The 15214-nt window shown below is 36.9% G+C and overlaps 1 protein-coding gene across 1 annotated transcript in view; it reads left to right on the forward strand.

Moving 5' to 3' along the window:
• The window catches only part of LOC308667209 (trifunctional purine biosynthetic protein adenosine-3-like), a gene marked incomplete at its 5' end in the record, with an annotated part of 31906 nt that overhangs the window by 6808 nt on the left and 9884 nt on the right, over positions 1-15214 (forward strand). Inside the window, 12 exons of the mRNA XM_081326355.1 lie at positions 946-1100; positions 1726-1813; positions 2458-2543; positions 2938-3106; positions 4165-4396; positions 6079-6173; positions 7801-7910; positions 8704-8911; positions 10166-10417; positions 11109-11261; positions 12450-12653; positions 13816-13965. Of these exons, the coding sequence (XP_081182481.1) occupies positions 946-1100; positions 1726-1813; positions 2458-2543; positions 2938-3106; positions 4165-4396; positions 6079-6173; positions 7801-7910; positions 8704-8911; positions 10166-10417; positions 11109-11261; positions 12450-12653; positions 13816-13965 (1902 nt within the window). The remainder of the gene's footprint in view (positions 1-945; positions 1101-1725; positions 1814-2457; positions 2544-2937; positions 3107-4164; positions 4397-6078; positions 6174-7800; positions 7911-8703; positions 8912-10165; positions 10418-11108; positions 11262-12449; positions 12654-13815; positions 13966-15214) is intronic.

Raw genomic sequence — 15214 nt, forward strand, 5'->3', positions numbered from 1 at the left:
TGGGATGCGAACCTGCAATAATTGTAGATGCAATTAATTTGTTGTATTGATGTATTGGGATTTAAATTCTCATTCTGTTCTCTGGGTAATTAGTCAATCAGTTTAGGTGGTCATAGGACCGCTATGGATAAAAGAAGTGCATAAATTTCAGGAGAATACAGAAATATTTTAACTACTCCAATAAATGCTTAAAGAAAGAGTCCTTTGTACATCACGTTTTAATTTAATTGTGGCAGCTCGTTAGCAAAGAGAATGGTCAGTATTTAAAAAGAGAAGCAAGCATAAAGGCTACATAAGGCATTTGCTCTCTAAGCCTTAACATATGGCCTAAAACTAAGCTGATTACAAGCAACAAGCCTTGATACATGTATGTGTATACATATACATATGCATATGCACGTGTGTGCGCATGCACACACACATATGTATGTATACACAGATACATACAGATATGGTATACACACAGACACATATACTGTATGCATATATGGGGAGGGGGCTGAGTGTGAAAGCATATATACAAAACTTTTAGGGCAATTGAAGTTTTAAATATATGGTAGTGCCAAGCCTTAACATTTTCAAGAATTTCATTAGAAAATATTATTAAAAGCCAGAAAAATTATAATTTTAAAAACATTACAGGAGAGGAGTCATAGAAATGTGTTTGGATCTCTTTCTTTTCCTGCATTGCTCCTTCCCCACGTCCGCATTCATGGAGTTCAAAATAAGGAAAAATGAAGGTTTGTAGATTTAGGGAAGAAGAGTAAGAAAACCAGAGATGAATAGACAGTTGTGGGGATAATATTAACCTCCTTGTTGTGAAACAAACCCTCAGTTAAAAAGTCAGAGTGTAGCTGGAAGGGCTTGTTGAACAGTTTGCCGATCTGGTGTGTATTAATTATAATAGAAATAAAATAAAAATATGGATTTCATTTACCATATAAGTAATCCAGTCTCCTTTGCTCTCCTTCCAGTATTTATGCTTTGTTGATGGAGCCACTTTTATTCCCATGCCACCAGTTCGGGTCCAGAAGCAGCTGCTGAATGAACGTCAGAGTCCAAGCATCATTGGAATAGGAGCCTTTGCCCCTTTTCCTAAGGTGCATCATATTTGGTCCGTGGTCTGACATGAAAGATGCCAAGAAGTCCTGTATACTGTAGTCTAGAAGCATTTGGTTACTATAGTAGGAATATTTCAACTTTATCTTTTTTAAATGTTCAATGATATTGGTGGCTTCCTTTTTCTAAAGAAACAAAGATGTAGTGCACAGAAGGCTATGCACTTCATTAAAACATGGAGCCTCTGGCACCAAAGTACAAAGACATTGTACTTTAGCACATATGTACTACACCCTATAACACGTGTTTATCTGGGTTTCTGACTAGCAGGGGAGGATCAGAGTCCTGTGGTTGGTTAAAATGGTATTGTAAAAGCTGCACTGCTAAATAGACTCACAACCACACCTACCACTACCACCACCACCACCACCACTCCACACACACTGTACACAGATGTACACATATACACTGACAGTATTGAATGATTCATAAGAATTGGTAATCAATGGCATCTTGACTTCTAAAGAATGCCTTAACTTCTGTTAGGTTGTAAGACATATTTGAAAGATATGCTATTGTAGCAAACAGAGTTTGTGTGTGGGGGGTGCTATTGAAGAAAGCGTATAATAGAGAATTCTTAATGTGTTCTTTTCCTTGACTTATTAGGTTCCTGAAGTTCTTCTGGAAAATATTAAAAGCACGCTCCTTCAACACATTCTTGAAGGTATGAAGGAAGAAGGTTTGTCATATGCAGGTAAGCGGCTATACTTACTTCTGATATTTTTTTAGGAATTGTTGATTGTACTGTAGATTAGGTAGGCACAAAGTAGGGCCTCAGGTCTGCAACCATCCCACCCCACTTAAGCCTTGCATGCGACTTCTTAGTTCTTCCAAAACTTACTATTGAAATCTCAGTTCAGGCATAACAAGAAAATGAAGCACAAAACAGCCACATTTTATTTGGGTATTTCTGTTGCTTTAAATGGTAGCATAAATAGTAAAATATTAAAGTGGAAAATCCTGTTTTAGTCCAGCTGCTTGGGGTGCTTAATTGAATGTCTCTGAAGGAGCTTGTGATGAATAGTTCAGTTTTCCAGAGTTGTCTGCCCTAGTTCTGGCACCTTGGATATGACTCTGGATGATTATCTTGTTGTTTATGTTGGAGCCCCAATCTACATCAGTTGATTTTCTTGGTTAGCAAAAGATTGCTTTAGGTGTTATTCTATGAAATGTCATGTTGCATGCATCAGGTAAGAACTGATCTGAGAACAAAACTGATTGGGTGGGGGTTCCTGATTAAGAATAAAAATCCTAAATCCACAGGCAAAAAAGACAGATAATATATTGTTTTAGGACATGTAAACAAAACCATTATTTTGCCCTTTTTTCCCCATGTAGGTGTGCTACAAATAGAATTAATGCTTACTAAACACGGTGTGAAAGTTTTAAGTGTTGGCTGTCATTTTGGTGACCCACAATGCCAGGTAAAGGAGAGGAATATAATTCCAATGAAACACTAAAACAATAGATTCATATTTTGGTTTAGCTTACTTTCTGTTGTGTTTTGTTCTGTAATTTCTTGTACATTAAGGCTGATAATGCTGCATTAGCGTTGTGAGCTAACAAAGGAGAGGCTGCTTCAACTTCCAGACTATATTAGTGTATTTTCTTCCATAGATCCCAAAGGGAATTTCCATTGCTTTCCTGCCGTACTTTGCCATGTTCCCTGAAAATATTATTCTTTATATGAATGCTTACACAGATCCAGTAGATAAACATAAATATAGGATTTGGGAAAACAAAAAACAACAAAACTAAATTCTGAAGTTAGAACTACTATAGTACTTGTATTTGATTTTTTAATATATAATTTTGTAGATAATCCTTCAGCTTCTTAAAAGTGATCTTTATGAAGTTATCCAAGCTGCAGTTGCTGGCCAACTATGCAATTCCATATTGGCTTGGTTGGATAATTGTAGTGCTGTGTCAGTTTCCATGGAAAATGGCAGCTATCTGCAAGGTTATAAAAAGAGCATAGAAATCACTGGTAAGTCCGTTATTTTTATGTATTTTTACGTCACAGTCTTTTCTTCTGATATTTGATGATAGTTATGTTTGCTCAAAGAATAGCAAGCATCTGAGAACCCCCTCTGAGATACAGTGTTCTTAATTATTTGCTAGGTTTGTCTGTTTTCAAGAATTTCTAAACAGAAACAAGTAATTAAATGTGAAGTAGAAAATATGTCTCCCAGTATCATAGAGCAGGGCTTTTCAACCTTTTCACCCATTGTACCACTTTTAGGATATGGCAATGTCCGAACACCATCAGTCACCTAGCAAGGTGTCAAAAACTTGATGACCCCGCCCCCCAAAAAGAAAAAAAGTGATGAGGTACAGGTAGTCCTTGACTTACAACAGTTCACTTAGTGACTGTTTGAATTTACAATGGCATTGAAAAAAGTGCCCCCCAAGCCACAGCCGAGCAAGACTCCTGCCTACCTGCCCAGCGGCACTCATCCTCCTGTCTGAGGTTTTCATTGTTGTGAGCATTTCTGTTGAAGTTTGGCAGCGGGGGTGGGGTGGGGGTTTTTATTCCCACCCCCTCTTTGCTGGGTGTTTGCAGCAGGTTTTGGTCACTTCACATGACCCTGGGACGCTGTGACCGTCATAAATATAAATTAGTTGCCAAGCATCTGAATGTAAAGCACAAGACCCTGGAGATGCTGCAACATTCCAGCTGATCGGCGCTTCTTCTGGGCTCAGCAGATGTGCCGGGATCAGTGCCGAGCTCCAGCTGGAGCCTGGCGCTGATCCTGGCACTTCCGCTGAGCCTTGACAGCCCTGCAGCTCCAGCCATCTCTCGCTCAGGCTTGTGTGGTGCTGCCACCAGTTCAGCTCATTCCCATCCCCCGCTACCACTTTTCTAGGATGGTTGCGTACCACCTGCCAGGTGTCAATTTACCACAGGTGGTACCCATACCACTGGTTGAAAAGCCCTGTCACAGAGTATGTGATTTATCTATATAACTGCAGTACAATAGTCACTATTTGTAGAAAATATTGTGAGAAAAATAATGAAGCCAGTTTTCCTTTTAATTTTTTTAGGGCTTCTTCAGGCTAAAGAGTTAGGCCTTGAAATCTTTCATGGAGCTACTGTAATAAAGGAAGGCAAAATGCTGAGTAATGGAAACAGAATCCTTACAGTAACAGCTGTCAAACAGGACATCATGTCAGCCCTTGAAGATATCTACAAAGGACTAGCAGTCATTTCTATCCAGGGTGCAACCTACGGAAAAGAAATTAGCCTTCAAACTATTGCATTCTTCAGACAGTTTGTGTATGTGAACAATGGGAAATAACATGTACTAAGCCATGAGTTATGACTTTTTCTAGCATTTTCTTGCAATCAGCATCTTAAACAAAAATGGAGTTGTTCTGAGAATGTATTTATTTTTTATTTATTTTATTTAAGAAAATTCATACGGCCTACTCACTCTCAGTGACTCTGAGCTGCTTACAAAAATAACTTAATAATAAAAAATAATATAAATATAACATAATAAAATATAAAAATATTTTTTTTATCTCTGAACAACTAAACAACAAAAACTATATCCACGAACATGGTTTATAAAGGTTCTAATCAATTTATATTATTTCATTAGTATATATTAAAGATATAGAAAAGCTACTCAGAGGAATAATGTCAATTCCCCTTATTTAATATCTGGCACCATTATCCATTTTTACTTCTAAATATGGCTGAATTTCGATATACTTCTTGGAAAGTATTAAATTCTGCCTGAATATATAACACTATTTTCTTGTAGGAGGCAATGGTGAGGCCTTGGTTAAAGAAATCAAGTTTAGACCCAATAGCTAATTGTCACAGTATCCAATTTCTGTTTCTTCAGCAAATATTGGAACATGCGGTGGCATCTTAACTCCAGACAACATTGAAACTGAGACAGTTTTGGTTTCTGGTAGATGACATACATAAATGTCAATGATGGAATAGAACTATACTGAATCTTTTTACCTGCTCCACAAGCAGTGGCAAACTAGGAGAGCCAGGATTGCAGTCATTGAGCAAAGCGGTCATGTGGCATCTCGCTTAATGACCACTTTACTCAGCAACTGAGATTCCAGGTCCAATTGTGCTCATAAGTGAAGGGTTTACCTGTACAGACTTAATGCCAGTTCAGTTCAAATCATAGGCCAAGTAAACCATGGTATTAAAAACCATTATAATATTCAATAAATGTAATTAAGTAAGTAATAAGCAATTCGGATCAATGAAACCCAATATAATTGACATTATTTATCACTTATTAATATACACCATTGAGGGGTCCTTGCTGCTGTCTGAGTTTGTGATGATGTTGCCTAGTTGGGTAATTAAATGTCTGCAAGAAAACAACCAAGCTCAGAGAGCACCAAAGACCTCACAATTCAATCCTGAGCTGTGCTGAGCTACAAATATTCTTTTCTATAGATACACCGTTGAACAAAAATAGTTTCTCAATAGTTTTAAGTAAAGGAAGTATTACCTTAAGTTTCTTATGTTTTTATGCAGATTTTTTTTCATTGTTTCTCTGGTGTTTTTTTTTAATCCCATTTATATCCCGCCCTTCCCCGAAGACTCAGGGCGGCTTACAATCTAAGAAGCACATATTAATGTGCTTAGCAATAGCCTTCATTCTATGTATATGCCTGCTTATTAGGGCTTTCGGCCCCCGCCCCCAAGCAGCATTTTTACAAACTCAGCTTATTGCCCCCAACAATCTGGGTCCTCATTTTACCTACCTCAGAAGGATGGAAGGCTGAGTCAACCTTGAGCCTGGTTGTCATTCATTTAACAAAAACAGCAATCAGTGGTGTTTGATATTTGCTGCATTGTAAATATTAATGGTATGAGTCCTGTAAGTGTCTGTGTCAAAGCAAAAACATTCAATGTTAGCATGTCGGAACCATGACAGTCTGCTTTATTAATTACAATTGCATTTATTTCTGATTCAGGTCCCCATCATATGAAGATAGAATTTCAGATTCCATAGCATGCAGTATCTTGGATCATTCATCTGTGTTATCCACTGCAAGGGGTACCAAGCTAGGTAAGAGGAGGATGAATGGAAGAATTCTCAATGATCCTGGAATTAAAATAAGTTTTTTTGTTCAGGGTGAATCAAACAAACCCTTGGCAAAAGTTTCCTGGATTGTTTTCATTTAAGCTTGGAAGTTCTTCTCTAGTTCTTTGCACAAGAGTAATTTTCTTTTTTGCACATATACATACACACACATATCCAATCTTTGTTATTTTTATAAATAACTCAACATGACTTTCATGAATCAATAGCAGCAGCAGAGGAGCTTTTCCATTCTCTCAAAGGGCTGTGTTCTTAGTAAACTGAAATTTCTGGTTATTTAGATAATAAGCCTGAATGTATTTAAACCAAGCAACCAGTTGGATGGACTCAGTTAAAGTGGCAAGTTGGAAGACCTGAAAGACCAGGTAAGGGACAGGTGGTCATGGACAAAATCCATATGGTTGTTTGGAGTTGAAAATTACATAATGGCATATAATCAGTCTTACATACTATATATGCCAAGAACAAATACATAATAAACATTCCCATTGTCTTTCACACAGCAGAGGGAATATCTTTCCCAAGATGACCTCTGGGGTTATCCATGAGTATATCATTTAAAAACAAATATGTTTTTCTTTGGAAAATATATCTAGGTATAGTTTTAATTAATAGAATTATCAAGGAATCAAGTTCAAGTAATATGAATCCATTAACATGTACTGTACTTAATTGGGTACATCTCCACTTATTAATTTACGATCTTCATATACAGAACCTTGATAAAGGGCAATGTTATATATAGAATATTCATAATGAAAACTGGTACAAATTGCTTCTATCACCACCACCCCTGTTATTTTGCTTACAGTTCTTTTGCCACTAGGTGACATAGTCGGAGCTGGCCCAGTTTCTTCTGTAAACTGCCAACATACCTTGATTGTTCCACCTTCATTTATTGTAGTTATTGAATACGATATAGAAACAGCTGTTACGTTATAATACCTGCTGCTCAGCTTTCATCTTCCACTAGCAATAGAGTTAGCATCTGCTGTTTACTATGTGTTTGTACCTGCTACAATCTCAAACAAAAAAGAGGATAAAGTGGCTGAGTTGTAAATGCATTTTTACAATGATATTTATCATAGAGAAAATCTGTTTTTATATGTAATGTGTCACTAGTTGGAATTGTTTCAGTTAATAGTGTAAAATTTTACACTCTTATCCTTGAGAAAATTTGGGGGGAGGGGAGCGAGAGAGAGCGCTACACTTCATAGTTTTTGTATGGACCTATAACCTTACTTGATATCTATGATAACAGTGACCATTTTGTTATTGAGAGCACAGGATTCTTGATTACCATGAATATAATTTTTCCCCCTGGGTAATTATATTGATGCCTGTGTACAGCACATATTGTAGCTTATGGCTGTTACACCAAATTATGCAGTGCAAAATGATCCTTGTGCATATGTGAATCTGATATGAGAACTTACAGAGTGCTGTCTCAACCACTTGTGCACTTTCTCCAGAACCCTCCCCTATCTCCTCATCCTCCTACAAGCATGTTAAATTGAAAGGGAGAATAGTGATGTTTTAAGTTTTCGGAAGCAATGTTATGGTCCATAATATCTCACACTTTTATGGGTTGCAGGTTACCCTGGGCATAATGCGATCATTCCAGCCTTCTTTGATTTGAGAGCCTCTGGTTATCGGGATCCCATTCTAGTATCCCATGCTAAAGGCATTGGGACAAAACGTAAGGTAAATGGAGGCACGTCCATTTTCAAACTGGATTGCTCGTACATAAGTATGTAATTAAAAAACATAAACTTGCTCTAGTCTCATCAGAAGGGAATGACTTGCTCATAAAGACAAAAATCACTCATTTATTTTGAACTTCTGTTTATATTTTTCTTTATATATTTTTGCACACTGATTGTGCTGTTTATATTTCAGTAAACTCTTTTTTGTCCCTTTGTCTTTTTCCCTTCCTGTTTCCTTTTTCCTGGATTGATGAGATAATTTTGCTGGACAAAATATCTTCAAACTTTAAGGCTGCACTAAATGCAATGCATGTAAGAGTGGGGGAGTTTCTTAGCTATGTGTTTCCCTTTCTCAAAGTTGCGATTTGCTTGGCGCATTTATATCTATTGCTTTTTTGGCTTTTACTAGATTGCTAGCAAGATAACATCTGATTCCGCAAGACTCATACAATTGATTATATTTTACTTATAATTGCATGAGCCTTGTGAAATCAGATAATTGTGTTATTTTTAATTATTGAAAATCCCAACCCCTTTAGAGCAGATTTACTTTTACCATGAATTATCCCTTCCATTGCAACCTTCTACATATTTTCTTGTCATTAGAGACGAGGAAAACGTATTCTACTGTATCCTCTTCTGATGCACTGATGGAAGCTTCCTATTAGCCAAACAATACCAGACGGTTTTCAGCTGAGTTTTTGGATCCATCAAAATTTATTGCAGTAATATTTTTGTATGAACAATTATTTACGTTACAGCGTGTGGCTAATTTGTCTGACTTTTTACAGATTGCCCAGTTGTGCAATAAGCACGACACAATTGGCCAGGACTTGGTGGCTATATGCGTCAATGACTTGCTGGTTCAAGGAGCTGAGCCTCTGTTCTTCCAGGGCCATTTTGCATTTGGGAAACTGGATGCTGGTGTGGCTCATCTCACTCAGGCTATCTCAGATGGGATAGCTGAAGCTTGTAAACTGGCGGGATGCACTTTCCTTGGTACGAGCACTTTTAAATCAGTTTTTAAACTACTTCCCTGAATCCTAGTGGCCCTCATTTCCAGTTGTAAGGCTGAATCTGAGAGCACTTCCATCCTACCACTTCCGTTCCCTAATCCCTGAAAAAGAGTTTCATTTCTGTTGAACTTGAAAGATTGAAACAATACGGGGCCAATAGGAAAGTCACCCAAGCAGTGCCTTTTCCTCATGGAGAAAGAACAATCTCATCGTCCTCATTCAGTTACTGATCCTCTCCTCCACGTTTTCAGTACGTGTTATGCACATTTGTCCATTTACAAAACAGCCAGACAAAACATTCTGAGCTGTCCATACGATGGGGAACTCCTTAGCAGCAAAGGCATCGTTCTTCTTTTGTTATGTTATGATAAAACTTTGGCATTATTGCAACTAAGCATTTCAATACTTTTATTCATGGTTGCCCACCGCTAGAGCAACTGGAAAAAGAGAAAAAGAAAAAGCATTTATAGACAGGCCACAGGAAAAGGATGCTGTAGCTTTTGGGGAAGAACAGATAGTAATTCTACGGTGTACAGCGTAGAAACTAAGAAGAGGGATGACACAGCCAATAGAAAAATGGCCTTTACAATGTAGCACAATTACAATAATTCATCTTCAGATGTGAATGTACTTCTGGTGTAGGGCAAAATTCACAGGGCAAATGTCCTAATTAAAGGCTATTCCAGATAAGAAAACACACACACACACACACACACAGACAAAACACACTATCAGTGGTTTTCTCATTACATGAATGGAGGTTAACAAGAACTTAGCTTGCTTTTTTTCTTTTACAAAAATGATGTTTGAAACTATGAGGCACTGTTAGGGAAGCTTTTTTCAAGTTACTAATCCTAGTAACCTGCTAGTAATGTACTCAGAGTACATATATATAGCATCTCTCCTACAGTTGTATACATTTAGATTACCAGTTTAAGATTGACGGGGTGGCTAAACCGGACAAAGTTGTGGATCTTACAGGTCTTAATATATAATTTGGCATACAATTACTGTACCTGTTGCATGCACATGTGTAAGGGTTTTGGAAGCATCCCAACAGTTTATTCATTTATGCATGCTTTTGTTGGCTTTTATCAGTACAATACATTTTGTTGTTGGTCGTTTAAAATCAAATGTCGGGGCTTTTACTAACCTGTGCTATTTTAAACTGGATTTCAATGGAATGATGGTTTCTAGATTTTCTTAGGATGCACTGTGTTTGCTCCCTTTTTCCCAGGAAGAGAAACTAATGAAATGCCTGCCACTTGTGCAGCTGGAGAATACAACCTGGTTGGCTTTGCAGTTGGTGCTGTGGAGCGAGGCATGAAGTTTCCTCGGCAAGGGAACATTGTCAATGAAGATATTGTGATTGGAATAGCTTCTTCAGGACTTCATCACCAAGGATTTGATGTTGTGAAAAAGATTTTTTTAACATCATCCCTACACTATTTCTCTCCTGTTCCTGGTGGATATGGCAACTATACTTTAGGCATGTAAACACTTACCACTTTTTATTCCACACTTTTCTTGGAAAGAAATATTTTTCTGTCATTATATATATATATATATATATATATATATATATATATATATATATATATATATATATATATATATATATATATATATATATATATATATATATATATATATATATATATATATATATATATATATATATATATATATATATATATATATATATATATATATATATATATATATATATTATATATATTACTCGTCCCAGCTTCTGCCAACCTAGCAGTTCGAAAGCACATAAAAATACAAGTAGAAAAATAGGGACCACTACGGTGGGAAGGTAACAGCGTTCCGTGCGCCTTTGGCGTCTAGTCATGCCGGCCACATGACCATGGAGGCATCCTCGGACAAGCGCTGGCTCTTCGGCTTTGAAACGGAGATGAGCCCCTAGAGATGAGCCCCTAGAGTCGGAAACGACTAGCATGCATGTGCAGGGGAACCTTTACCTTTACCTAGACATATACACTGTTATATAGTTTTACTGCATTAATTGCAACTCTTTGTATGTTCTGATCCTGATGATGTAGGCTCATTCCTAGAATACTTTGAGGTTAGGAATTTAATTTTTTTTGTTTCCTTCAAAAACAGAAAAACACTATCTTCTGTTTCTTAAAATTAATTTCCTTGTATCTTAATAGGAGACCAGTTGCTAACTCCAACCAAAATCTATAGCAGAGCCCTCCTTCCTGTCCTCCGATCAGGAAATGTAAAAGCCTTTATCCATATTGCTGATGGAGGATTGTCGGGTGCTTTTTCCCAGATCCTTCCTGAACGCTTTAGTGTTGTTTTGAGTAAGTAGAAAAAGCTTGGAATGTTGTACCAACTGTAATCCGATAAGATGGTGAAAAGAAATCTGCTAAAGAATGAATGTAGGCATATCCTCTGGTGGACATGTGTAATATAATGTATACTGTAAATAGATTATATGTATAATATACTGTATAATAAAGTTGGTGGAATGGAAAAGAAAGAAAACCTGGAAGGTAGTCAATCCATCAAAGAAAGGATGGGCTCGGTAGAGAACCACTTCCTTAAGGAAATGAGACTGGACGTTTCAGTGCCTCTTATGCTATCAATTCCAAAATTTTCTACACTATTCTGAGAGGAGAATAGGAATCTAAGGATATAAAAATAGATCTTTAAGGTTCTGGTCACATCAGAAATCAACTTCTTGATTTTAATTACTGGTCTAGGAGTTAACAGGAAAAGCCTGTGTAGGAATCCCCAGCTTTGAGGGGCTGGTAAGCACATTTGGAATTTTGAGAGCACTTTATGGGTAATCTTCCAAAATGGTTGTGGAAAGGTTACCTGTTCACAAAATGGATGCCAAAGGAAGACAGAAATCTGATAAATTGATGCTTTCTCAGTGGCTATTTAATGCTTCCTGTCATCTGATTTCCTCTGCTTGTTTTTGTCTTTTCTTCTATTAGTATGGTTTACTTCCAAACAAGCCCATTCATCATTTTTATTTTCTAAAAAAGTTTATAAGGCCCATTTGATGACCAAAGGTACTTTTGGAAGGAAAAATGATACTAGTGACGAGGATTTTGCATTGCAACATACTTATTATCATTTTTTTAAAAAAATGATTTAAATATGTAAACAAAAAAATGGTAATTGAAGTGTAGGTTCTGGAAGACCCCAAGAAAACGTCTATGACACTTTGGACGATAATGAAGATTGGGGTCTCCACTCACATTGGTCTCAATCATATTCTCAGCTGTCTGTATGTTTCTTTTTTCCCCTTTGCAAATCGTAAGATTAATCTGGGTTGCGATGTTAAAGGGAACAAAATATAATCTATATTTGCGCTGCTGTGTAAGAACTGGGTTGTCCTTTACAAATCATCTGCTTTTTAGATACCTGTGAGTGGAAGATTCCATCAATTTTCTCCTGGCTCCAAAGGGAACAAAATATAATCTATATTTGCACTGCTGTGTAAGAACTGGGTTGTCCTTTGCAAATCATCTGCTTTTTAGATACCTGTGAGTGGAAGATTCCATCAATTTTCTCCTGGCTCCAAGAGGAAGGAAACCTCTCAGAAGAAGAGATGGTGCAAATATTCAACTGTGGGATTGGTGCTGTTTTAGTAGTCCAGACAGAAGCTGCCAAGCAGGTGCTGAAGGATGTCCAGAAACATGAGGACGCATGGGTGATTGGAAAAGTTGTTCACCGAACTGCAGGTTATTTAATTGACTAAGCATGTATAAGAACAACTTTATCTTCTTACTGAAACCAATTAAAGTGTGGAAAGATCTCAACTTGGTTTTGAATAATCTGTGTTAGGTTTCTGCAGCTATATCAGTATTTATGAAATACTTCTGAAAATCCATCAGATTTCGGAAAATAGTTATAACCAATCTAATAACCAAAACAATTTCAAATTTACTTTATGGTTTTTCAAGCAAGTATACAGTGCTGAGTTTCTTTTAATAAAGCCTGTAGATCAACATTTAGCTCTAGTTCAAGAAGAAAGTGACATACAAATTCATATTCTTCTCAGAACTATTCTTAGTCATTTCATGCCCTGTTATAATTTTACTTCTATCCATATAGACACAAGAATGAGGGTTTCAAGTCTCAGTTTCAGTATGCAATATTCATTATGAGAAGCATAACTGTGCATTGTCTTTTTTGAACGGATTCTCAAAATGCACATAAAACCTTTCTCCAGTACACTATTACAGTATATATAAATTAATTAGGAAGTATTGTAGTCAGAGTAGAGAAATGGATTTTGGTATCTTCTCCAAGGTTGTGTAAATTGTGGCCTAACCTTTATGGATGATTGGTAATTTGTGTTAAGTAACCTGTTGCTCTCCAGATGTTTTGGGTTACAACTCCCATACTCTCTAGAGCCAGGGTTAGGCAACCTCGGCTCTTTTATGACTCATGGACTTCAACTCCCAGAATTCCCGAGTCAGCTGACTCGGGAATTCTGGGAGTTGAAGTCCATGAGTCATAAAAGAGCCGAGGTTGCCTACCCCTGCTCTAGACATTAACCATTCTAACTGGGATTGCCTTAGAACTAAATTTCAGAAGATGTTAAGGTTTCCTATCCCTGTCTATGTAATGAAAACGCTGGCCTTAATGAGAAAGATGCTGTGCAGTACACTTTACTAATGACTACTTTTGATTCTTTTTGTGGCGTGAATAAAAATACAGAGTGTCGGTTTAGGAATAAGTATCAGGTGAAGTGCAAGAGATTTCTATTTGATAGTATAATTACAGGAAAGGTTATCCTTTCAGTAATTAGTTCAAAACATCTGGAAAAAGCCAAATTTAACTGAATTTTGAATGTAACGCTTGTAGTTACTTTATTTTTTTTATCATATACTTCTTCAGGGTATCCCCAGGTAGAAATCAAGAATCTCTCTGAGGTCCTGCTAAAAAATAAATGGCCATTTTTGAAGGATGTTTCAAATGCAGACAATCAACCTCAGATCATACACGGAAGGCATAAAGTTAAAGTAGCTGTTCTTATTTCTGGATCAGGTAACCATGCAATTATTTTCTGTGGTTACTAATGTCGCATTGTATACTTGATGCATACCCTGTCTTATAGTTGAAGTTGCTTGTCTGTATTTTCCATATCTGCTTGAAGCTACTTTCTTAAGATTTGTGAAAAGTTATCGCATTTCTAGTAGTTATGCTTTGGATCAAATTGAAAATTAACTAGAACTTCCAATCTCCAAATTTACCATTAAACTAATTGTTCAGATCCATTGAATATCTTTAATGGCAATTGGAAGCATCTTCAGATTTTAGGAATAAAATTCCTAAAGAAAGCAGAATGGTGCTGTGGTTTGAGAGGAAAGCTTTTTCAGTTGGATTTATATAACTGAACAGAATGTGAAACCTTCAGATTCTTAGGCTGCCTATGGATGCAATACTACCTTGCAGTACATCCCAATGAACACAACTGAGCTCACTTACGTAAAATCCACGAATGGTAAACTTAATCCAGGAGAGCAATGGAGTTTTCTCCAGATGGGTAGGCTGGGGTTGAGAAACATGCTTCAGCAGATTTCTAAACTTAATAGGCAAATAAGGTAGAAAGGGAGCAATGTTAATCATTTGAATTTAATTATGCTATGTTATGCTGTGTCATTTGTAAACGTTTTCAGATGAGAATTTTTTGTAATAGGCTTCAATCTATTAAAATGATCAAGAAACCTTTCATAATAAAAAAAAGGAAAATACGAGCTTATATTTTCTGTCTGAATGTCAGAATAAGCCTTTCTTGTTCTGAGCCCCCAAATTACACAATGTGGCAATAATAAATATCACATATATATCCCATATATCTATGGGATCACCTTTCCCTAAGGACCTCTGCCAATCTTATTAGGTGAGGTAGGGTGGCTACATTCCTAGTCCCAATAAAGGAGAATGTTTGTAGCTCAGGGTTGAAATGAGAGGTCTTTCGTATTCTCTGAGCTTGGTTGTTTTCTTGCAGATGTTTCATAACCCAAACTAGGTGACATCATTAGTGCTAGATGATGCTAAGACCGATGACGGTACCTAGTTTGAGTAATGAAACAACCAAGCTCAGAAAGTGACAAGGGGTTTATATTCCCCTGAAATTCTGCAGGCCTCCATCCTCTGAGCCTTTTATAAAGCTTTGAAGATCTGTCTTTTTCTCCAAGCACTGAGATAAGATCAGATAATTGCACATTAGATGTTTGACTTGTTGCCAGGCCTTTGTTTTTTCAATGCTTTAATCTGCTTAGTTTGATAGTTT

Source organism: Vipera berus (genome assembly GCF_964194415.1).
Source record: "Vipera berus genome assembly, chromosome: 4".
In the NCBI taxonomy this organism is placed as follows: domain Eukaryota; kingdom Metazoa; phylum Chordata; class Lepidosauria; order Squamata; family Viperidae; genus Vipera; species Vipera berus.